At 39.2% G+C, this 25,214-nt stretch overlaps 3 protein-coding genes and 1 non-coding gene across 4 annotated transcripts; 1 reads left to right on the top strand and 3 right to left on the bottom strand.

The window, feature by feature from the left end:
* Positions 1–4,580: 4,580 nt before the first annotated feature.
* Positions 4,581–7,554, bottom strand: med18 (mediator of RNA polymerase II transcription, subunit 18 homolog (yeast)). The gene is made up of 3 exons (XM_069703734.1): positions 7,120–7,554; positions 6,653–6,754; positions 4,581–5,980 (listed from the first exon to the last, which is right to left on the bottom strand). The coding sequence occupies exons 2-3, from the start codon at positions 6,723–6,725 to the stop codon at positions 5,424–5,426; spliced, it is 630 nt and encodes a 209-aa protein (XP_069559835.1). The 5' UTR covers positions 6,726–6,754; positions 7,120–7,554; the 3' UTR covers positions 4,581–5,423.
* Positions 7,555–13,699: 6,145 nt separating this feature from the next.
* Positions 13,700–17,017, top strand: cyp4t8 (cytochrome P450, family 4, subfamily T, polypeptide 8). The gene is given in 6 exon segments (XM_069703732.1): positions 13,700–13,878; positions 14,566–14,672; positions 15,924–16,003; positions 16,005–16,103; positions 16,453–16,550; positions 16,943–17,017. Coding segments are annotated over 4 exon segments (375 nt in total). The 5' UTR covers positions 13,700–13,878; positions 14,566–14,573; the 3' UTR covers position 16,550; positions 16,943–17,017.
* A 1,930-nt stretch (positions 17,018–18,947) lies between these two features.
* ppp1r8b (protein phosphatase 1, regulatory subunit 8b) lies at positions 18,948–24,273 on the bottom strand. The gene is made up of 7 exons (XM_069703852.1): positions 24,212–24,273; positions 23,785–23,845; positions 23,307–23,460; positions 22,108–22,325; positions 21,709–21,853; positions 21,161–21,225; positions 18,948–20,979 (listed from the first exon to the last, which is right to left on the bottom strand). The coding sequence occupies exons 1-7, from the start codon at positions 24,262–24,264 to the stop codon at positions 20,626–20,628; spliced, it is 1,050 nt and encodes a 349-aa protein (XP_069559953.1). The 5' UTR covers positions 24,265–24,273; the 3' UTR covers positions 18,948–20,625.
* Positions 23,536–23,704, bottom strand: LOC138624050 (small Cajal body-specific RNA 1). The gene has a single exon (XR_011311126.1). It is a non-coding gene; the product is annotated as a small Cajal body-specific RNA 1 (non-coding RNA).
* Positions 24,274–25,214: the final 941 nt, after the last annotated feature.

Below are 25,214 nucleotides of genomic sequence, written 5' to 3'. Positions count from 1 at the left end.
AACAAGACAATGTGAAACCCACAGGAGGAGAAATTCCTGCACAATCTCGACACGGGCTTTTGTCTTTAAAAAAACAAAAAAAACGGGTCTTTGTGCGTAACAGATTGTCCCGTGCACCGTGTGCAGCGTCCAAATGCCCTCCAGGGAGAATTTACGGCAGGCGATTTCACCTCTGCTGATTATTTGCGGCCAATACCTCAGTGAGTGTAATTTCCAATGCCGATTAGACAGATTTAGTCCAGATTAACAGAGATTAGGTAACCCTAGATTTTAATCCTGGAGGAGTGAGGTTAAATTTTCAGAAGCCAGAATGAAAAAATGATTTCTGCACCAGACTCCAACCAAATGAAGAGAAATAGAAGACTTGCATGTTATCATCTCAAATCGCATTTGCCTCAACGCCAAAGCCCCTCTGCTCTGGCAGACTGAGTCCTGGTCAGACCCTTGTGTGTAATTCTACTACTGCACTGACCGAGGATAAAGGGGGTGAGGTGGAGGAGGGGGGGGGGATTCCGACCCTCCATCCCTCTGCCTCTTTTTAAAATCTGACAGCTGGGCGGCAGTCACAGGTGCTCTAATCTTATTGGCTGTTCATTTCCCTTATAAACAATACTTTTTTTTTTTTTTTAACTATCTGGGTAAATATATATAACCACATGTCCTCTCCCTTTCACCTTTCTCAATCAAAAATAAATAAATTCTGAGCTCACAAGCTATATATTACAGCAACAGTCTGCTTTACATCTTTATGCACATTAACACTTGTTATGTGGACGGTTGCTGTGGGGAGAATATTATTCATGGACTTTAACTTTCCCACTTTTATGCATTTGTAGACACTCATACGCAGCTACATTTTCGGGTAATATCTGGAAGTTAGACAGCAATGCATGCAAGCACTGTAGCCAACGGGGTAATCAGTGTGACCTATAGGGGCATGTTGATCTAAATTTCCGTTAGAATATTCAACAGCTTTAGTCCCTCAGCATGTATATTATCTTCAGAGTCCGGGACGCTAAATTCAGAAAGGTGTCTTTTCTAATCCTCACATTTTTTTCAGTGACATCATCCACAGTCCTCACACACACTTAAAAACAACCTCCTGTGCAGCCAAGTGGCTGAAGCTGTCTGAGGACCCCACCCTTTTCACAAATTCAAGGAGCATGGAGGGAAGCTGTACTTAAAAGTTGCACAACACGGCCACACAGTGCACTCAGACGCGAGTGATGTTGAGAAATTTGTGTCAAAAATAGTACCCTTTTAAATGCGGGTGGATGTGTCATAGTGCGTCAAGGAATGACTTAATGTTGTGCTTCAGTGGGATCACATGGTTAAAATGCCATGTTGCTACTAGTGTATTTTGTGTGGAAAGCCTACAAACTATATTTCACCTATGATTAATGGGAAATCTTGTGTTTGTAAATTTATGTGCCAAGAATATCAATCAACCCAATGTTGGAGACAGACAAGCCTTTTACAACCTTTAGTCTGTAACACAAGGTTCTTTAAGATGCCTAACAACTTACGCTTATGAAGGCCATAATTTTGGTGACTCTCAAGATTACACAACGTGTTTTGATTACACGTGAAGTGACAGAAAAGTAAATGAATATTAAGAAGGATCCGGAGGCTCACAGAGGGGCTGAATCTTCAGAGAGACACGAACAAAAGATTGTTGTAGGAAAAGGAGACTACTCGGCAATACAGAGGGGAGAGGAGGGAGGCCCACAAGTTTGAAAAACTATGCCTGTTTGGTCCCTTCCAGGCTGACTGCTACGTTGTCCCCATACCAGACATTCCAGAGGCAGCATGGCTGGCTTAAAGCTCTGAGTGGCTGATCCTGGAACAGCGTGTTCTGCACAGCAGTAATCACCTCAGCAAACCACAAGCAAGGAAGAGCACCACATGAACAACAAGGCAGAGCTTTTTGCTTGTCAAGTCGCACTCTTAAAGAGTGCTCAGGAATGTAATTTGGATAAGGAAAGGGACACCCATCCTTATTTCTTTGGCCCTGCCACTTCCGCTGTACCTCGCAACCACATGATATTGTGCAATTTATCCCTGTAACCAACTCTGCCCCGTGGGGTTAGGACTAGAGGAATCTGGAGAAGCCGCAAGAACACCCTTGGGAGATCGATGTCTGTCTGGGAAAGCACCTCCTCCCCTGGTCCTCCTCCCCTCTCGGTAAACAACCCACACTCTCTAACAAGCATATGGGTTCCCAATGACACAGGAAGGAGAGGGCTCAAGTCCAACTATTGGGAATGTTTTGGTGTAGGCGATGCTGGATTTCACCCCTTTGTGGCATTGGCCCAAAGTAGGCTGACTTAAAGACTTCCTGCCCTGAGCAAGTGCCAGCTTTCTGTGGCATCTTGGCATCTGAACCACCAACTATGAACATAATGTTCAGAGGCAGCAAAGACAATTGGTGCCAAGAGTTTTAATTAAGACTGCGTTGTGAAATGGAAAGTAAAGGCATGTGCAGGTAATGGCTTCCATCCCCATTTCAGAGGTCTAACAAAATATAATTAACTAACACTATCTGCCTCGGCCAATTAATTATATTTAACCATTAAAAACGCAGAACGACCAAACGGCCCAGAGAGGAAAATCAAGCGTGAGCTGCTCTCAAACCCAAAACTGAAGCAAGCTTAATTGTATCATAATAAACTGATGGTGGCAAACATGTTTAAAGGCTATGTTGTACTAAAAATAGTGCACTCCACATGAAGGTATGAGACATAGTACAGCAGTACAACAAGCAGAATTACATTGAAGTGGGTGTTTAAGGCATAATACATCATGTATTTGGGTCAATTATCACTGAAATTGTGACACATTTTCTGGTTTCTGTTTCTCAAATGTTTGGATTTGCTGTTTTTCTGTCATTGTTTTTTGTCTATTGATCATACAAAAAAAAAACATTACATCATACTGCTTGCGCATATTGTGCTTTGGATAATTTGAATGAAGTTAATAAAAAAAATTATTTTCTGACATTTTAAAGAGTAGATTATTAATCCATTTAAAAAAAAAATACTGGCACATTAATTGATTATTAAGAGGATTTTTGTTGAATAGGTAAAGGAATGGACCCTTTTCTGTGTCATAAAATTACATACATAAAATGTAAAAATGAATTGATAATGACGGTACTGCAGGCTACAAGCATTACAAAATGTTTTCCAACAGTAACAATCCCATAATAAAAACTAATGAGCTTGATAACCACTGTACTGCAAGCTAATGTGTTGAAGGTGTCACTCTGGTCTCAATTTCTTCAAATAAACCATGCAGCATATCATATTGCCTCCAGCATCGAGTTAAATCCCTCACTTGTGCAAGTCAGTGGGTTCCTACATCCACAATAGACAAGTAGGCCCGATGCCAAGGTACTGATTAGCCCAGCTATGCTTCTGTTCTCCAGGCAATGTGGAGTGGAGGTGCAGTGGGAGTCCAGCTCATCACCAAAGAGCACTGTGCTAAACACAAGTTTAAGTGGAAGAAAGCCAGTAGACTGTAGTGTATCCATGCTGGACATATAAAGCCTTGGGCAAGGAGGCATCTGCCTCTTTAATACATAATTCAGTCAGAGCTGAAACATCATGCTTCGGTCCTAAGGGCCGGTAGTCTGCTTCTGGTTGTTGGAACATAAAACTGTCTCCATCGGATAATCCAGGCTCACTGACAGCCAACTTTGTGTACAAAGTAACCAAATATAAAATTAGGTTCAATTTGAGCACATATCAGCTTTGTTTTCAAAAAAAAAAAGAAAAAAGGAGGAGTCCCTTAGAACTGTCATTCATATATTACAAAATGTTCAAAGGGTGGTTTTCAAAGCGCACCAAATGTATGTGGACACAGTGTCATCTCACCTTTCCACCTGAGCGAGCTTGTCCTCATCAGCCTTGACGTGCAGGTAGGTCAACATGTAGAGACAGCCATCTGCCCTCGAGCTCTCCCCTCAGACATGCACATGGACACTTTACATCCCAACCTCTGCAAATGCATCTTCCTGTAGGGGTATTATTAGAAGCACTCATGTCTTATTGCAAGCAGTATTATCATAACTGACAGGATGTGCATTAGTTACTTCGGTCTCTGCGGTAGATCGGCCATAATGTTGACACACTAGTATACAGGCCTTTTTGGATTTCAACATGAACAGTAAAGAACCTGAGAAAGCTGTAGGGCTTTTCATTCCAGCTCAAGTTCCCATGAAAGAGGCACTAATGGGTTAACAGTAGAAATGAGAGGGGAAGAGAGGGAAAATCAATGCTTTTGTTGAGGGGAAGAAAGAAAGGCTTTCACAGGTCTATGTATCATTAAGCAATTGAGAAAGCTAATTAGAGTGGGGGAAAAGATGTGCAGATCTCACAGCTAATTATTTCCATGGCAACCACAGCTCCTCTAGATGATGTGAGGTAGCATCCAGGGTGCTCCAATCAAGACAATTACAAGAAGAGAAAGAGAGACCCCTAGTGGGATGAAATGAACATGTCGGCTGAGAGGACTTTGAAACAGAACAAGGATTCAATTAAACTCAGGGAAATAAATAAACGCATCAGAAACTACAACAATTGAACATGAACAGGATTTAGTGCAGCATTACACTCTGGCAACAGATGACAATGTTGTCTCACCTTAAAGTTGAAGTGTTAATCTTTTATGCACCACCCAAAAAAACTGTTTATGCTGGAATTTCCACTAATATAGCACATAACTGACACTGTAGTTAGTTTTGTTTTTGCTAGTGTATTATTAAGTTTCATTACTTTACAGCCACAGGGACAGGGCATTAATTGGTAAATAAATAATAAGATGACTACATCATTAGTTCTGTGACCAGGATATTCAATAGAAACCAAAACAATTTATCAGTAAGCTGATTTTAATGTTGGGTACTGGCCTTGTATATATTGTCCAAAGTGAAAACTCTTTTTTACAAAATTAAATGCAGAAAACCATCTTTGGGGTAATTTACAAACTGTTCAATTTGTGTGTTTTTTAATTTTTTTATTATTTACACTTAATTGTAATTATTACATCCCCAGCGAAATTTATGTCTCAATGCACTGATGTAATTTTGAACAATAAAGTTGATCGTAAAACTGCAAAATATCCTGCCTCCATTTTGTCACAATCGTTTGATAACTACATTTCAGCCAAAATATCGATCTCGGAATTTTTTTTACTTCAGTATCGACCCCCCCAAAAAAAGCAGTATTAGACGGGCTCTAATATCCAACAGTGGTAGTTAAAACATTTAGTCCACATAGGAAATTCACCAGATCTATGACTGTTGCTTGAAATTTGCAGTGTATTTCATTTTCGTTAACGTATAAACGTACAAAAAAAACAACAACAAGAGATTGCATTTGTCCATGTGAGTCAGAGAGGACTTGACCCTTTGTATGAATCCGTTAATGTCTCTGCTTACTTGGATCAATCTTCTCCAGGTGAACCAGTGGTTTGAGCTGCTCAGCGAAGCTACGCATGTCCTCTGACATAGTGTCCTGGCCAGCGGGGGCGAGCACACTCAGTTCCACCAGGTATGAAAGTGACAAGCGCTCGATGTTCTCCGTGTTCCCCGGAACCAGGATGCGTGACAACTTGCTCACAACAATTTTCATCGCGCCTTTACGAAATATGTGTCCGTTGGCCACAAACTCATGGTCCATGCGGAAGCCCATCTCATTAAGGAACTCCGGGAGGCTGTGAGAGGCAGCCACATCAACACAGTTACGTACCAGGGCATGCCGGCTCTTGTCTCCCACTTCAGGTTGGCCTAAGTAGCGTACGTGCCATGGAGCTGTGGGGCTGGAGAGGGAGCGCCGGGCACGCAGAATGAAAGGGTTTCCCTGCTGGCCTTTCAGAAGGTAAACCAGTTCGTGATCGGTAAAGGTCTCGGGCTCCATGTTGTCGCACAGACCTCGAAGGCGATGCAAGAGGCTTTCCAGGGCTTGGTCTAGCACACTGCCTGAATTAATAAAAGGCAAGAGAAAACATATGCATAAATATAGAAATGACATGTAGTGTCAACACTTTACAACAGCTGAGATTCCTTGAGAAACAGAGAAGGAAAAATGGTAGTAAAAACCCCAGAATGAGCCACTTTCATTTTTGATGCATTATAACTTAAAACGATTTGCAAATAACTTTAAACCTATCCATGACTCGGTAACGTTAGCGCAACGTCAAAAACACAATTTAGTGAATCAATGACTTACAAACGAGTACCATTAACATAAATTACATGTTAACTTTATCTCCCTATAATTCAGTCCTAGAAAGCTGCGTATAAACGTTCAGGCTAGTTAGTTATTTGCCAGTTGACTTGCTTCTTCTTCTGCCCTGAGCTGTAGACGTGTCTCAGCTCAACTTTATTTATATCCTCCTCCTCCTTTAATACAAACATGCTGCCCAAATTGCTTCACATTAAAACACACAAAATTAAAGCAAAAAAAAAAAAAGAACACCCCCACACAAATAAATCAAAATACAGGACTAAAAATTGAATCAATAAAACAATAAAGTGTACCAAAAAACATTAAAAAAAAATAAATAAATCATAAACTTCCACAGAATAGAAACCAACAACCAGGGATAAAAAATAAAATAGCGATTAAAACTTAAATATGATTTCTCTTACCTTGTAGCAGATACTCCATCATATTGATGGTGCCCCCAGTGACGGGCATCACAGAGACGGGAGGAGCCTCCATCTGTTCTTGGGTACTTTGCTGTTTTGGGCCTGAGAGGGGGAAAGAAAAAAGAAAAAAAGTCAGGTAACTGCGTGGCGTAGGGACATTTTGTAAGGTAGACATTAATGATTGTTATTGTATTCAGGGGTTCAGAGCAGTGGTGGAACAAATATTGTGATCCTTAAAGTAGCAATAAGACAGTGTGTAATAAAAAAATTAAAAAAAAATACTCTTAATACATGTTAAAATATTGCATTCAAAACCCTAAATGCAAAAGTACCTGCAAAATGCCTTGCAGGTACTTTTAATATCTCCCCATTGAGCGCGTCGTTAACTTTTAGCACAACAACGAGAGCTTCGCTCACCACATGTAGCGAGCTAAGCTACGTCACGCATTTCCGTTTGAAACGCTTACCTGAGAAACCTCGAAGGGCAAAAAAATTTTTTTTTTAAATGCAGCCGTACACCTGCTGAGGAAAAACCGAGCGGACGACGCCGTGTTCGTCCTCGGCGGAGCCCGCACACCGTGCAAACCGGAGACCCGGTCGGCTTCGCACGGTTCGCTAATTTAGCACGCGGCTAGTCAGCTGAGCAGCTGAGTCCGCCGGAGTTCAGATATCAGCTGGAAGCGTTTCTTCAGCGTCGTTACAAGAAACAGGATTGTCGGACGTGGCACCCCGCGAAAGTAAACGAGTCGATCAAAATCAAAAATAAACTAAATAAAAACCAGCTCAACAGCTTGGTCACTTATCGGAGAATGAATGAATGAACGCAGCCGCCCGAGCAGGACACGCAAAAAGCGTCTTACTTTGGATGGTTTTGCAGCGGCTCGCATCCAACTTTGAGGCTCATTACAGCCACCTACCGGAGCACGCTTGTTCTCCTCTACCGGCGTTACGCTACTTACAAATGACCTATTCAAAGCCCATAGAAAATATTTCTCCCAGTTTGCTAAAAAAAAAAAATGTCTAGGGCTCCTTTCAATGCTTATCGGTAACGCTTATGACGTAGCCACTACGTCACATTTCTTTAAGTGGCACACTGTAAAAAAATATATATATATATTTACATCTAAAAGTGCTATATCCCAAAATCTTGCCTTAAGTTGAAGTAGCTGTTATCAGGAAAATGTTATTAAAGTATAAGTCAAATTAAATGCCGTTTTTGGCGAGGGGAGAGCTGAGAGAGGAGAGAGAGAGAGAGAAAAGAAACGCCAGTGATACCTGCAAGTAAACCTCCAGCCTGAAAACAAAGCGCTCCATTAGGATGATATGCTGAGATCTTTAAGGTCCGAGAGCTCGGTAAGTAATAACAATTTTATTTTTTATTTTTTTTAAAAAGCGCCATTTTATCATGTGCAGTATAGTATTGTTTTATTATAAGTGAAGGTAATTATTTATAAACATGCAAACCACAATTATTGTAAGATAGATAGATAGTTACTTTATTAATCCCACAAGGGGAATTTTTTTTTTCGCTACAGCAAACATTATAGATACAGGAAAGCAATAAAACAACAGTAAAAAATAATAATAATAATTAAATATAAAAATGCACAGTATATACAATAAAATAGAATAAAATAAAATAGAACAATTAAATTAAAACTAACTTGTAGCTGGTCAATGTGATTTTGACCAGCCTACTTCAAAATAACCTATTCTTACATGTGAATCCATAACTGCAAGCCGATTTGGTGTTTTGTGAGTAAAACTTCACATTTCAAAGACATGTAATGGAGTAAATATGACAATGTGTTCCTATAAACTGGTGAAGTGCAAGAGTAAAGTAACATAAGATAGAAATACTCATGCCATTTTATTTAATTGCAGTACGTGAGTAAATAATGAATTTTCACCACTGTATTTCAGCAACATTTTAACGTTGTAATTTTTTTAGGTGTAACTAACTAACTTTTTTACAAACAATTTAGTTGAGTAAATAATAAATATAGTGGAGTAAAGGAATAAATAAGCTACTCACTAAATGTACTCTGTATTTTATAGTATCAAAAGATAATATCTTTACATATAACATTAGTATCAAACCCAAGACTTTTCATTAACATTCTCTGCACTAATATATGGTGGTTTAAAACACCTGCCTCATCTTTTTCCGAGAGGCTCCTATTGAGATGAGGTTAAGTTATGATGTAGAGAATTCCATCAGAGATCATTCAACAGTTTGGAAACTGGAAAAAGGACTTCATGTTTCAAAATTCCCCTTCAGAACAACGTGGGCCAAGTCACACTTTGTCTCATGATACATAATTGTTTTTTAGGAATGTATTACTAAATCATATTACAACCAGGGTGGAAAATATAATCACTGACACTGCTAGTTACTCACCAACTTAACCTGGAACATTGTCTCTATAATTTTAGTTCACTATAAACACAATCACTGTAAGTCATATGAATGCCTGTCGTTTCTGAAGGTGTCCTGATGGCAATCGATGAATAAACCACTGATCTGTCGTTCTCCACCTGCAGCAAGACGTAAGTAATCTCATTACCTGAACAACACAACACACGGTAGTTCATTTCTTCATGGTAGATAGCTTTAGGTAACAACATCATAGTTATCATCGGAAACTTACCCTGCCCTTTAAGCCACAGCAACAAAGGTGACATGGAAATGCTTTGAAGAGATTAAAAAAAAAAAAAAGAAGAAGAATATGGTCACTGACACATAAACATCAAGACAGCCGACCACTGAACAACAACTGGAAAAAAAAGAAACGAAAATTTCAATCAGACAAATAGCTGCATAGCCTACCTGCCAGAATTCTTTGTCTGAAGTAAAGAAATAAAAGTGCCATTAAAATTAGACATGCAAAGGGTACTGTTACTCCACAAAAAACTGGCACCAGATATCTTGACTCTGTAGGTACACCTGTAAAAAAAAAAAAAAAAAAAAAAAAAAAAAAGTATTCATATTTCTTTGATTCAGGTCACAAACTTCATAAACAAAAACGCTCAGCGAAACACTCACCTGTTGTTTTGCTAAACACAGTTGTTGGTACAACACTGCTAGTGACTGTATGTCCATTGAAGATCTGCCCCACACTACAATTTAAGTACCCATGTGAATCTACAGACACTGAAATGTTCTCCACATTTGTTGTGCTGGGATTATTGAGTCCCACGTCACAGAAGACAGCACAAGAAACAGATGAATCCTCATTGCGGTGTACTGTAAAGCAGCAAATAGATTGTAAGTTGAATCATTTTTCGTTAAGGGAAGATCATGTATGTGTGTTAGTTTCTCACCTGTAACTACACACAAATTGATAGTCAGCAGCTTATAACTGCGTCCGTCGCAGCTTGTCCAGCAGGTATATGTCCCAGCATCTGTTCTGTTGACATTCATAATATATATAGGCTTGTTGGAAGTCACAATGTTTGTTTCTGGTCCTGGTACGGATTTCCCGAGAGGAGTACTTGCTTCATATGTCCATTTGTAGTTCATAGATCCACCCGGACATGCCTGCTCAAAACTGCTGCCTGCAGTTATGTAAAATTGATTATGAATTTCCTTCAGAATTTCTGCAAATACACAGAACAGAACAAAATGAGAGTTGACATTTTCGGTAGATTTTGTCTTTGTTGAAAGAAATATATGACATTCCGAAACGGCTTGAACCTTTTTTCACTACGACGACTGTGGGCTGATCAACCGGGCACTTGCCTCGATGGCAGTTTTCACACCAGTACAGGCCTTGATCGTCCTCAGTAAAATGATCGATGACCAATGAACGACTGAGCGTAACATTCCTTTTGGGACGAATGGTGCTGTGGTATGGTAATCCATTCTTAGCTTGAAAGATGAGCTTGATTGTGACATGATGTTCATCCTTCTTGTACAACCATTGGAAAGAGTCCGAGTCACCGCTGTAATGTTGACATGGTATCACAGCTCGACATCCCAGCAAGAAGTGAAGGTGATTTTCAGCTGCTAAAATATCAGTTTTCTGTTACACACTAATAGTAAAACAGGAAGTTTTATGTATTTTAAATACATTGTAATATTAATGGGATAGTCATTTACTTACTGTTTCCTGGGAAAGTGGATGAGTTCCAAATAATTAGTAAAAGAAGGAAATCAAAGCCTTTTTGGTTCGTGGCTGAGCAGCTCATGTCTATGAAGAAATAAATAATAAATTGAAGAGAACAGAAGCACTCCGTCTGTGGTTCCACTGTCACCGCTCATCAAAACACAGATCAGAGACTCTTGACACGAGTCAAGGCTTGAGATTGAGTTTAACATCTGAGTTTAAGTTGACATATCGGAAGTGGTCCAACAGCCAAGTGTAGAGGAAAGTTAGCGGGGCACCCACCCACACAGTTTTTTTTCTGACTGTGTGGTGTTTATTTGACTTGTTGCATCGTAGCAAAAGTGTTGAAATACAGTGTGTGCATCGATAATGTTACTTTTCTCATATGGAGGTGTGAGATTTGTACTCGCATTGTAATTTATGCTAATGAGATCATTTGTAATTTATTAAATTATTTGAGAAAAACAGAAACTGCGAGCTGTTTGTGCAGTTCATTCATCTGCCAGGCTTAAACTTAACTTTGGACTTCATAAAGTATAGTCTGATAAGCTCCACTGTTACTGTGCTGCAGGTTTATACCAGCACGCTAAAAGTTTAAAGAAGATTTCGGTTAACAGACAACAGAAACTGATATCAAGGGTTAGAGTCTGGAAAGTACAACGATGGAAAAATGTGCATGACATGAACAATATGAATTAGAGATGACTCATAAGCAAAGCAGGCTTACGAATGGTTGGGTCTGAACAATTCTAATCATCCACATGATCATTACACAATGATGACGTGTCTTAAAAAAAAAACTTAAACTTTATACTGCGCAAAAGCACTTTGGATGTTTTGATTCTTTGCAATCACACAAAACCATCAGTGAAGACATCTGCAGCACGACAACAATTACCTTCAATATAGAGCCAGACTACTAAAAACAAAAACTATCTACGGAGTCCAGCAGCAGGTGGTACCCACAGAGCCCTCAAAATCTCTACATCCCTGAACAGCATCTTCAGTATGGAGTTAAAAACAGACAATACATAATTCAAAAACTACTGTGCACTTCTTAGAAACGTGAAATATGTGGGCTGAATTAAAGGAAAACATAGGCTATGTATAATATTCGCAGTTTATGAATTGAAATTGTTTTACATTGTAAACACAAAAATAATGGATTAATAGATTTTGAATATCATTAAGCTATAATTAAATATTTTTTAATAATCTGTCGTTAACGGGAATTTCATACCGTTGGACGTTCGTGCGTTCAAAAGAAAGAAACTTCCGTCAGCACGCAAAGGCACCGTTTGGTTATCAGACGGCAGATTCTCCGCCCACCAGGCAGCAACCGGAGACTTTACACTGTACCCCAGTATGCATCACAACAAATAGGCCTAGGTCTCCTTTAGTGATGTGCAGAAAAGAGCTCATCCTCCAGTGACGCATCGTCAGTATGGAGTTAACAGACGCTTTTGTGAAATTTCAGCTCGGCTGGCCTCAAATGCATCACTTGTTTGCTGCGCTCTGTCTGATTTTCGTTGTGTTTACGTCGAGCGTTTTTCTCGTCGGAAGAAAGGCTGTGCTGCGAACCTATGATTCTTTTCCACGACCCCCTGGACACTGGCTGTTTGGACATGTGCTCGAGGTATGAGAGAGAGCTCATAAAGCTTGCAGCATCTGCAACTTTGTCGTCGGGAAAACTGAAGCCTAACGACACTTATGAAATAGTTCAAATGCTAAATACCTCGTTTCACTGTAGAGAGTTTATAACTTTAAATGAAAGTCTTTATTTATGATTATTAAGGCATCCCAGATTAACCACACGCCACTAATCGACTATTCAGTTGTAAAGTCAATAATTGCTTCTTTGTAAAGAGACATTTTATATTATGAGTACTTTTACATTTGATACTTACATACATTTGACTATTAATACTTAAAGACTTTTCATCATTTTACTTGTGTAGTAATGCTACTTCAAACTAAGCAGAAGCAGTGGTGGAAAGTAACTTAGTACATTTACTTAAGTACAGTTTCATTTCACCAAAAATCAAAGATCACAGAAAAAGTCCAGAAACTGAAAACATACTTGTGAATCACAGCGTTGTTTTGTCATCTTTCCTCCCCACCTACTGTTGGAGCTGCAGAAGCAACAACAGTGAAATGCTGTTTACACACTGATGCTTCACTATCAATAATCTAATGATGTCATATATACTTACATATCAGTCAGTAACTGTAACTTCATTACCCTCTTGTCTTTGTTCTGATTCTTCTTCTTCTTATTATTATTATTATTTTTCTCTGCTAAAAGTGATTAGGCAGCAAAATCCATAGGGTGAAAACTCACCAAATGTGGCATGTAGGTTGCAAATTGCTCCAACTGCTCAGGCACAGAAAATGACACTAATTGACCTAATGGTGGTGCTTTAGCAATCAACTATACGTTTATGCAATTATCTCGAAAACTGCTTGGGCTAGAATCTAAATTCTTTAACTATTCAAATGTATGTCTCTGCATCTCTGCTCCAGTACCCTTCTGCTGTAAAAATGTCAACATTTGTGACTTTTTTTCAGTTTTGTCTTGCACCTATTTTTGCGAATTTGTCCAAGACCATTGGGCCGATCGCCCCGAACCTTTGTCATAAGAAATCCAAATTTTTAGCCATTTCACATTCCAAACTTAAAAAATAAATAAATAAATCCTCTGTACATCTTACAGAGCAGACATTTTTTCAGGACATCCTCTGCATTGGGACAAAACTTTGGCTCACTGGAACTTATGGTCAATTCAAAAGTCCATCACTCTATATTTTTCAAAACACGCCAAATCAATTTACATCTATAACTCCACAAGTCTTTATTGAAATGCACAACAGTTTCGATTTCCCCCCAACATTTTTTTTTAAACTTCACCAAAATATTTAACAATACACCTGTACTTGGCACAAAGTTGTTTATTTAGCTACTTTTACTCACACTCACTGTTTGTTTCTGTCTTCAGGAGACGGGTTATTGGTGTCGAAAGGTCCGAAGTGGTTTCGCCATAGAAGGCTCTTGACCCCAGGTTTCAGTTACGATGTTTTGAAACCATACGTAAAGCTCATGTCCCAATCTGCAAAAACGGTATGTAAATGTAAAAATCATAACTCCTATTGTGTAAAAAAAAAAAAAAAAAAAAGTGCAATGTGTTGATGAACACGTAGGCCTCAGTTATCTGGATGACATATTTTGCACGAAGTCTTTTCAAGTTAATGAGTGTCAGGGTATTTTCCATATCCTGCAGAGAAGTCACAGCTGTTCTCATTATTACCAGGACACGTGGGAAAGTTACACAAACACCAGTGAGGCCTTTGAATTGTTTGAACACGTGAGCCTTATGACACAGGATGGCGTCATGAAGTGTGGGTTTTCGAACCATTCACAGGTTCCGTTCTATGTTCTCCCTTGTTGTAAATCAAAAACAATACAGAAGGGTTCATCTTAATTGGAGAAAATGTGGCTGTTAATGTTTGCCCACATTCTTATTTCAGCGGAATAAATGCATACATGCAGGCAGTGTATGAACTCAGAAATCTGACAAATTTGTGATTCAGTACGTTCCCATACCACAATGACCTTATTTTCTACGTCAGCCCACATGGTTTTAGATATAGGAAAGCAAGCAGGGTGGCTCATAGTCATACAGATAAACTATAATGTGATTAGCAATGCTCCAATTATCACTTGATCCGGATTCAATCACTTTGCCATGCATGTATGTTCATTTCTAGAGTGACTGCAAATACTCATCTACCGTCTTCTTTTTTGAAGAGGCGGTTATGAGAAAGAGGAAAGAAGAACTAAAGGAAGAGACCGAGCTGAGCCTCATACAGGGCAAGAGATACTTGGACTTTCTGGACATCCTTCTCTCTGCAAGAGTATGTTACGTAATATCAGTTTTAGCTCTTATTTCAAATATGACACATTCCTTCAGTTGCTTAGTGTGATCACACGCCACAAACCTTAAAATGCTCATACATACCTGTTGTCAAAATAACGCCGAAGGAAAAATAATGTTAAAATGATTTGTGAGAATTAAGTCGAGACATTTAAAACAAAACACCCCTAAAATTAGATTAGATTAGATTTGACTTTATTCATCCCGCAGTGGGGAAATTTGCTCGTCACAGCAGCATAAAAAAGACAAAAAAGGTGCACACGATATGAACAAATTTACAAATACGTATGGGATTTAGGAAATAAGATAGATAAAAAAATTATTATTTTCATAAAAATAAAAGCAATGAATAAATACACACTCAAAGACTAACTATAAAATTAAAATAAATAAATACAGCTTGGATGATGAATATAAAGTGACAGGTGCTATGGAATGAGTAAATGTTTGCTGTCCAAACTTGTTGGTTCCTGCAAACATTCCTGATAAACCAGGGTCTGGCTCACCTCAGCTTTCTCGGCTTGTCATGTCTATGCATGTCTATGTTAATATTCTCTTATGGACATAAATATAAGGCAGTTTTAATGTGTCTATTACACAAAGTCAACATAGCAAGACAAATACGAAATAACCTTTTAGCCAAGAAGAAAAGAAGTTGATGTTTTTTGTTTGAGTTCAATTTTTTGTTGCTGAGAAAAGTGTCGTGCTCCACCAGCTTGTTTTTCTTACCTTTAAATACAGTGGCAAGAAAGACTTGAACTTAAAATCATCTGCATTTAAATGTGTCTTAAAATCAATAAGAAAATGGTCTTCATTGAAGTTACAATTATGAACCAACCAACCCAACCTATTTAACTAATAACACACCAATCCTCATCGTCATGTATTGTTCTCATACCCTGAATACACCCGAAGAAAACGTTTGTGAATCTACAGGCTAATGAGAAAAACAAAAACGAGTTCGGAGTAAGCAAGGCTGAAATCCATCGAATGAAACGAGATTTGTGAAGGAGATTCCAATACTCATCACCGACCTGATTAACAAAATCTTGACTGTACATCTTATGCTCAACTCTTATGGTTTCTTTGTAAAGTACAGTATTTTTTTTAAGTGCTTCACAAGTAAAATGGTGACAATTTGTATTAGTTGTAGGAGTACTAGCCACAGTAGTTGTACTTTAACAAATAGTTTGATTCATTTTTATATTTTGATCTTTAATTTCACTGCCAGGATGAGAATCAGCAGGGTCTGTCAGATGCAGGTATACGATCAGAAGTGGACACCTTCATGTTTGAGGGCCACGACACAGTAGAGTAGAGCCTCTTTCCTCCTCTACTGCCTGGCCTGCCACCCGGAACACCAGAAGATTTGCAGGGATGAAATCATTGATGGCAAGGACACCATGGAGTGGTAGGCTTACACAATGAAAACATTGTAAAATGGAAGCAAGTCAGTGCCTTGACTTTACTGATTCTTGATGAATAACATTGACCTCTCTGAGGTCCGTGACTTTTGAGTGTTTGTTTAACCAAGTCAGCCTTGAACAATATACAACTCATGTTAAGCTGTTATACTAGAATGTTCTTAAAACCATTTCATTTCACCATCACACTGTCTTATGGCTCATTCTCCATCAGATAGTTTCAATTCTTTGATTCAGCTTTTATTACATAGTGAAATATTTAAAGTTGTTTATTTCAGTACTTCATTTTACTACGGCACAACACTGATGTTTTTTTTCCATCTTGTCTTTTGATAGGTCTTTGTTCTGCTGCGGTTCCTTCCGGAGAACATTTCTACAAGGTCACCTCATGCGTCTGTGCCCTTCGAGCACAGAAGGGCCCAGCACGGGCTGAGGTTTGTGGTCACCTGACACTTCATAACCGTGTGAATGATGTCATCAGTTTACAGCTACTCATTGTCTATCCTATCTGACAGTCTGATGCGTATGTGAATGTGTAAATTAGCACCCGTGCTTTTTTCTACTAAATACAAGTTGTTTTTTTTGGAGTTGCTAGAGAAATTTAGAGTAAAGGTGAACATTGGGTAACCTAATATTAATTCAATTTGAAACAATACACAACCTTTGTCATGAATTTTGATTTGATAAAAAAGTTTATTTTTCATTCTGGTCCGTCTGCTACATGTCTTACTCTCATGAGAACATGCTGCTTTCCTCTCGTGTTATTACTCAAATCATTTCTTTTCCGTTTTCCATTTCTTATATATAATATGTTGTCCTCCCTCAGAAACTGCATTGGTCAGATCTTTGCTATGAATGAGATGAAAGTGGTGATAGCCCAGACACTGAAGCGTCACCATCTGATCGAAGACCCTGCTTTCAAACTGAAAATAATTCCAAAACTGGTTCTCCGCTCCCTGAATGGTATCCACATTAAGATCAAACCTGGAGACCCAGAGGTGTAAAGGGATGCAACTGCACGAACTCCTGGAAAATGCATTATTTAGTAAGTGAATCATTTTACTTGACTTGATGCACTTCTAACATTTAACTAAGCTTTTGCACTGACATAGAGTTTTAGATAATTGTGAATTGTGTTGTATTTTCTATGTTTTGGAATGAATTACTTGTTGAAAAACTACAATAGGAAAAGTTGAAATCAGCTCGTTACACTGAAACACTGTTTTTAATGAGACATTTTTGCACTTTCTATGTGAAAAATGAATAGCACTTGTATTGCTTTGGGAGATTTGCTCCTAATCATTTTGTAATGAATATAAAATATTTGAAAAGGAACATTGTCCTTTCATCATTTTTGTTATTATATAATATAAATGTATAATTTAGATGTTATGAAAGAAATTATAACTTCACCTTCTGAAGCTTTCAGTTTTCCCTCCTAAGGTCTGCAAAACACAAATTATATAACGTTCATTATTTCATTGTTCTCATTATATATAAAACACCTAAGGTAATTTATGTAGGTCATTACAAGAAAAGGTCAAATGGATGCATACTATTACAGGTGCTTAGTTGGTACTAAGGGAGGACATGGCTTACACCAAAACCTAAAAAAAAGAACATCTTACTTCACTGTGTTGTGCTGCGTCTTTCAGGGTGTTTTGGTTGTGGTTGATGAATGAGTCACAACCACGTCAAACAAACAAAAGGTTTAGCTGAGCTGATATAGTAATTTACTCATTTGAAATTGATGGTCATCTGCATTTACAGGCACAAGTAGATGCGTGTCAATCGAGGCAGCTATATCAGAGAGGTGTACTATATATACAGAAGTACCTCACCATATTTCACATCAGAAAATATTGACATTTAAAACGACACTGAGATCCAGTAAATAAGCACAAAGGTGGAATTGGAGTCAGTAGTTTGTGGAGTGGCAGGCCTTTAAAGCAGACTGAAATCGTTCAGAAAGATTATTGTTCCATATGAGGGCTGAGAAAGAACTAGTGCACCACTTTTGGTGGGAGAAGGGAAAGGTTGATCATTGTTAAGAGACCCCTGATCGAGGTTTCTTCAGTTGCAGTTTGAACACAGTAAATCACACACCAACCTAAAAAAAAAAACAACCTAAACCTAATTTTTTTTTTTTTTTTTAAATAAAATAAAATAAAAATAATAATAATAATTCCCCTCGGGGATTAATAAAGTAACTACCTAACCTAACCTAAGAGAAGTTCAAGTTGATGCATCAATGTTACAAGGACAGGCTAGAATCACTCAGGATACAATCAGGCCAAGGGTGTTACCACTACAATGAGCAGGTTCATGCACAAGCTGGGTGAAAGTATCAGGAAAGGCCCCAAAGGCTTATGAGTCAAAAGTAATTTATTTTTTATTTACAGTCATATCAGTACAAAATCCACACACCCACAAGGACAAAAAGTCACCAGCACAGTTTGTAAAAATGAAATGATTCCTCTCTTTTGATCTCAGAAATCCAATCTTCCACCTATTTAAAGATCCCATAGAATGGCCACTTGAACTTCTTGGGAAACTGCTTTTCCTGGACAGCAGTGTACTTGTGGTCGTCTCATGCTCTACCAGAGGATAGAACTCTATGGAAGTCTAACCTAAGATCATTCAGTCAGCTCTATCAACTCAACCAGCCCTTTTTTTTTTCTTTTCTTTTTTTAAACACTACCCCGTAGGTTTACTCTAAGTCTCGATACCGTATTGACAAGCAGCTCTTTCCAAAGGAAATTACAAAGAAATGTTGTTGGTCAGGATGCATACCATGCCCTGTGACCAGTGTTGTAGGTATTGTTCCTTTGTACTGTCCACATTTGAGAGAGAAAAACTCAAAACATTTCGTGGGACCTTTAAAGTACGCTCTGTATAAACCCAGTACAAGTCGATTACATGTTTGACATGTAATTAACTAACTTTTTTTTTTTTTTTTTTTTTTTGCTGCTGTGTGCAAAGACACAGTTCCTATGACTCAAGTTGGTTCAGGAAAACAAAATAACAGTGTACTGTATAAACTGCACTGTACTCTGTTACATGAGAGATGTTGACGTGCTACATGATCAATAAAGCAGTCCAAATCCAAACCCCCGTTTTTACTAACAATGTTTTGCAGCAAAGCTGGTATTTGTTATTGTGCTAGAATCCATTCTCCTATATTCTGTTGCTACTTGTCAATATTCCAATTAAATCCCAAACATACAAAACTGTCAAATTCTTGTACTTACAGTAGAGCTGTGCAGGGAAAATGGGCAACAAACCATTTAAAACTCAATATACCAGAAACAGTCGAAGGCCAAATACGATCAGTCTATTGTTTGGACAGGGCAAATGGCTTTTACCTGCATGACAAATGAAGTCATGGGATGCACATACAGATTTTGGTTAAGGTTGGTTCAACAGGCCTTGAACAAAGGTGCCTGCAAGCCTGCAGCTAAACCTCATTGAAATTCTGACCTGTGTGCACAGGTCACCATCTAGTGGCCAGTAGGAAAAAGGCAAGACACTTCAGTTTATGTGATATTGGTCGAATACATGGAATGAAAATCTTGCAACGAGTAAAATATTCGATCACATTATATCAATAGGTGTTCAAAATAAAAAGCAGCCCTAGGTTTCGACATGAATTCAGTTCACATCTGGAGTCTGACTTTCCTGACTTCTCAGTAAAATATCTTGTATAAAAGTACTTTATGCCATTTGATTTAATGGCACTTCCAACGTTCTTCAGGAGTGGGGAAAAATAAAAATAAAAATATTAAACATGTAGAAAAGAATACAACTTCACATCCGTCAAATCAAATCCATCATAAACATAACGTAGTGATGCATTATATCCATGTAGCCTGCCACTCGGACTCAAATGCTCACAGCCAAATCCTGTTAATTCAGGCGAATTTTGTTGCCATCAACAAGATTGTGCTATTTTAGGGCCAAATTACGAACTGTTGACAAAGAGGATGATATCTTTTCCTTGAACCAATCACAACCGTGTTGGGTGGCGCTAAGCCGAGGATGCAGAACTGCTGCCTCGCTCAAGTCTGGGGGGGGGGACTTGTTTTGGTGGAACATTTACACGTAGGGATGCGATCCCTGGGATTAAAATGGCTTCATCCCTTAAAGGACCAAGCAGGCCTGCCTTATTGCAGGATCCAAATCTTCATAAAAACTAGCAAAGCTCAGAGGTTGTTGTTGTTGTTTCCTGTTGTGTGTGCAATCTTGAAACCATTAACCCACAGATAGCAAAAAAATGGAAGACTAAAAGTGTTGACCAATGGCAGGTTTATATCAACATTCTCCATCCTTTGAGTCAGACTCTCTTGTGACAGACTACAGGGAACATGTGTGGTGCCTTTTTGCAATGACAGTGAGTAACACAACAAATAAAATTAAAAAAAAGTAGAGGTGAACGGCTCCACCTCGGCCAGGTCACAGTCCCTGGTGTATCTGCTGGTAACCTGAGAGTCATCAGCTTTAAGAAACGGGTTAGATGAGTAGTGAAGGGGTGGGTTTCTTGCCCGGCCAAGCTTCTTTGGCATACTTCTTTTTGCGTGGCTCGTTGTGGGTCTCTGGTAGGTAGGGGGCCGTTACAGGTGTGGGGTTGAGGGTGACGGGGGGCTGGGGAGCCTCTGGGGCCAGGTCAACCTCTGGTGCTGGATTAGGGAAGGGCAGAGGAAGCCCTCCCTGCATAGCAGCACCTCCTGGAGCTCCCGTTGGCTGGTTCTCGTGACTGGTGGGAGGCAAGTCCCCGTAGAGGCCACCGCCCAAGCTGTAGCTGTGGATTCGTTTTGAAGTGAGGTCATCCAGACCCAGAGTGTTTTGGCTCTCTGATCTCCGTTTCTACAGCAGGGATGGAAGAGTATTAACTTCACGAGTCACAAACTTGCAGCTAACCCACTGCAAATTTTCAAAGTGTTTCACACTGGGAAAACCGGTGCCATGTTCAACAAGTGAGCTGCAGAGGACCGGTTATCATTTTTGCTAAAACTGTTAACGTAATAGATCAACACACAAAACTTACCTTAATGGGGATGACAGCAGTCTGCACCATATTTCTAAACCGTCCGACCGAGGGGTCTATGTCCTCTGTGAGGGTTTAAAAAAAAAACAATTGTTAAGAATTTATTGCTGGGTTGCATTTCTTCTCATGAAACTTAGATTTGGACAGATCTGATCATTGATGTGGGTTTATTATATATTTACACAATACACAAAGACCCTCACTGCAAAATCTTCTCAATCTAAATAATTAACTGCCTTAATTAATATATGTACAATCTACGGAAGCCTTGTGCAAGAACACAAATTAGGGAGATATATTCAGACAAGCGTAAGTTTGGTTTCAAAGTAAACCTACAAATTAGTCAAAACTAAAAATCCTCCTCAGTTACATGCTTTAAAACATTCACAAGGAATTTTCAATTAAACTAAAAGTGACAAATCTACCACCATTTTTTTTTTTTTTCTGTTTGGTATTATCAGTAAAAAAAATAGCTGCGTTTAAGCACGGTTGTTTCATACTGTGAGTTTCTTGAGTTACACTAATGCCTCCTTCACTCTGATCTGTACCTGGGTTAATGATGGAGTCCTCTTCATTGAAGGTGACTCTGGAGTTCCTCCGTTTCCTTTTCGGCCTCTGGATTTCCAGGTTGCCTTCCTCGATGGTCAGGAGCGAGATGCGCTTATTGTGAGCCGTGTTAAACTCCGTTAGGTTCTGGCAGGATACAGACATCACGAGAAAAAGGTGTGAAGTGGTTGCATTGATATCACAACACAATAAATCAGACTGAGCTGGATAGTAACAAGTGGCATCATAAACCCCTGGAAAAAGTGAACATTTGTATTTGTCAAAAAACAACAACATGCCTGAAGTTTAGCAAACAGCACCTTGGCCCTTCACATGCAGCTATTTTCTTCCTCCTTCTCAACGCAGTTCACGTTTAATAACATGAGAATATTGTAACGTACCTCCAGCTCTGTCTCCTCCTCAGGAAGGCCAAGCAGTCCTTTCAGCTCCTCGTCCTCCCCTGTCTTACTGTCTCCTGTGCCAGCACTGCCTTGGGTTTGAGGCTTCTCTCTGATGGTGTAGGTCCGTGTCGAGGCCCCAAAAGATATTGTAGAGTCTATGGGAACCTGCTGAGGCTTGTGTGCCTCCAGGCGGATGTGTCCGAGGAAAGTACCGTGCGCTGAAATGATGCAATTACATAAGGTTTGCATAAGCCCGTGATAATATAACAATGAAAACAAAATACTCACAGATGCTCCTGTGAACAAATCAAAGCATAGAATAAAGCTTTGTATCAAACAAGGGTAACCATGTCAATATTTGCCATTATTGCTGTAAATATAACTTATTATTCGTCAGTCCTTTAATTTATATACTATTTACTAAATCACATTCATTAAAATGATTTATAATATGTTAATATTTATATCCCTTTCCCACAAGACTCATGTGTTGTGCATAACATAAGCACTTTCTGCCCCAACTAAGTTACTAGTCATGTATATCCGGTCAATGTGTATTTTCTGGAGCTTGTTACTACAAAGTTGGCTGTGGGAAACCAAATGTCATTCTACTGTTACCAGAATAAATTGCTTTTTTAAGGCTGAGAGAGAGAGAGAGAGAGAGAGAGAGAGAGAGACTACAAGAGAGATTATGCAGCTTCAATACAAGTTAACTTTGATAGTTTGAAGTTAGTAAACCTATTGTTTTCACAGGATAACAAACAGAAAGATGTGAGGCAACTAAAAGAGAGAAGGCCCAGACAAAGCTTTTTTTTTTTTTTTTTTTTTTTTTAATTAACCTGAAATCTAATGATTATTTCCATTACTTTGTGAATTGATCCATTTTTTTCTGGATAATATCTCAAATATATTACATTTGTGATGTAAAGTGAAAATACAGGGAAGCTTACCATCTACAGGCTGTAACCTCAGGATGTTAAATATTTCAGCTTGAGAAATTATGAACAGATTATCAAAATGAGAATAATACTAACACTGTTCGCTGTTGATAAATCAAAGAGTCCTTTCAGCTCTGATGTGCATCACCTTGTGCCTTCATTTTGCCCAGTAAAACCTTTTTCTTTCGCTCCACGCACTACGTAAACCTGCCGACCTTGAAGAATGAGCATAAAAGTGTGTCAGTGCGAGTGATTTCTTACTGCTGTTGAGGTCTATAAGGAAGACCCTTTTCAGGTGTTTGTGGTAGATGAGGGCCGCGTGAACGCGTGAGCACGACTGATGGTCGATGGTGAAGTCGCACCAGTCGGGGTTCCTCCCAAACAGGTAGTACTTCTTTTCATCTATGATCAGTTTCTAGAAGGACAGACAAAACAAAAAAAATTCAACGAATCAGGACATTAGAACTGCTGAACATCTCTTTAAACGGCTCTCTGTGCCTCTGAGTCATAACTCAACAGTGTTGCTGTCCACTGAAAAGCTTAAATCAGCAGGGCTGTTGCTGCTCTCGCACCGTTTGAAGCCTCGCAGCCACAGAAAAGCCCAGATGTGCGAGCACATCTGGGACGGAGCAGGCTGTCGAGGCGTGTATCTGGTGCGTTCAACTCTCCTGCCACATTATTAGCCATGACACGCTTTATCGCCAGCACACAACGGTACATTTCCAAGATCCTCGGTTACCTCTATAAGCTTGTCTCCCTTCATCACGTCCAGATGGAGCCCCGGGGGCGGTTTGCCTGCCCTGAAAGCAAACAGTCGGTGAAGGTTTTTAAACACGTATACAGTCTGCATAACATAACGAACATAAGCAAAGAGATGACTTTTTTTTTTTTTTACTGTAGCTTTGTTTTTTTTGTTTTTTTTTTGGTATTAGTTCCAAGTTTTATCCAAGAAAACGAAAACACTCAACGCCATTTGTAAATCGATGCCAACGTTAGCGGGTTAGCCCGCTGCCCCGCTCAGATGCTAACGTTAGCTTCGGTAAATTACGAGCTTCTCTCTTGCGTGAAAGTCAGACGTACAAACGAGCGGACGTCACTCCGCTCGTTTGCATCTGATATTGCGTTACGGACAGACTGTTTCAACTTCAGCGTGTGCATTTTCTCACCATGATGGACAATCAAAAGGAGGGGGACTCTCTTTGCTTATTTTAGTCGCCATCTTGCTTTCAGCCTCTCAAAGCCGAGCTGCATGATGGGTAAACGTCACTTCGGGTACTTGGGAGTTGAAGTCCTGCGATCCGAGCATATAGTTTACGTTCAATTGATATTAGACCTTATTCAGTGATTCATTTTTTTTATTTTTATTTTTTTTATTTTGTCCTTAATTTAAAATGAGAGACAGCGTTCTCTAACTGTGCATAAAAATTAAAAACTACAGTGACCAAGAACAACTTTGAATTCCCACAAGAACCACAAGGAGTCTCTAGACCCTAAATATTTAACTCAAAAAGCTATGCGGGGGGGGGGGGTTTTTGAAAGGTATCCCACTCGTGGGTCAGGGTTAGGGTCAAACCACCAGTTCTTCCGATCAGTGCAGGGCATATTTGTTGCTTGGGCTTTTCTCCTAATATGGTGTTGTGGTGGAAAACATCTGAAGACAAGGCTGATCTTTGAGGCTGTCTAAGGTTAAAAAAAAAAAAAAAAATGTGGGTTTTGTCAGATGCTATAGGCTGCTGCCTTGTTATGTCATTGAGGTGGGAGGATGCTTGGCTTAATCTTTCCATTGTAGCAGAAAGAAGTGAAGGTGCTACTTTTCCCACTATGACTATGAGGTAGTTTAATAGTTTCCTGTATGACGCATGTGAAACATTAGTCCTGCTGCCGGTGAGTAGCAACTACTAACTGTGTGTTTTGACCCTGGCCCTGGCCTCACAGCTGTTACATGACACAAAACCTTTTGAGTTTGACGAGACCAAGTTGATCTGCTTGACATGGAGAAACAATAATTTATTTTTTAAAATATTTTTTTGATCAGCAATGGAGCACGTTATCCCCGACACAGTAAATTCACATCTTTGGAATAAACTCTGAGTTCAAACTCTTTTTGCTTGTACACGTGAGACCATCTAAAACACTGAAGCAAAAGTGAAAGTAACTATTTTCTTGGAG

The sequence above is a fragment of the Brachyistius frenatus genome, unplaced genomic scaffold, assembly GCF_029030835.1.
Source record: "Brachyistius frenatus isolate BFR_SWC_R1_liver_20210118 unplaced genomic scaffold, ASM2903083v1 Contig_48, whole genome shotgun sequence".
In the NCBI taxonomy this organism is placed as follows: Eukaryota; Metazoa; Chordata; class Actinopteri; family Embiotocidae; genus Brachyistius; species Brachyistius frenatus.
The sequence above is the reverse complement of the archived record's forward strand: the minus strand, read 5'-3'. Positions and strand labels throughout refer to the sequence as shown.

Coding starts and splice junctions, on each gene's coding strand:
- ppp1r8b (XM_069703852.1), bottom strand. CDS start 24,264: ATGGCGACTAAAATAAGCAAAGAGAGTCCCCCTCCTTTTGATTGTCCA. Junction 23,461..23,784: donor AGGGAGACAAGCTTATAGAG/GTAACCGAGGAT, acceptor CTGTCCTTCTAG/AAACTGATCATAGATGAAAA. Junction 21,226..21,708: donor GGACTCCATCATTAACCCAG/GTACAGATCAGA, acceptor AAACCCTCACAG/AGGACATAGACCCCTCGGTC.
- med18 (XM_069703734.1), bottom strand. CDS start 6,725: ATGGAGGCTCCTCCCGTCTCTGTGATGCCCGTCACTGGGGGCACCATC. Junction 5,981..6,652: donor GATGGAGTATCTGCTACAAG/GTAAGAGAAATC, acceptor TTATTAATTCAG/GCAGTGTGCTAGACCAAGCC.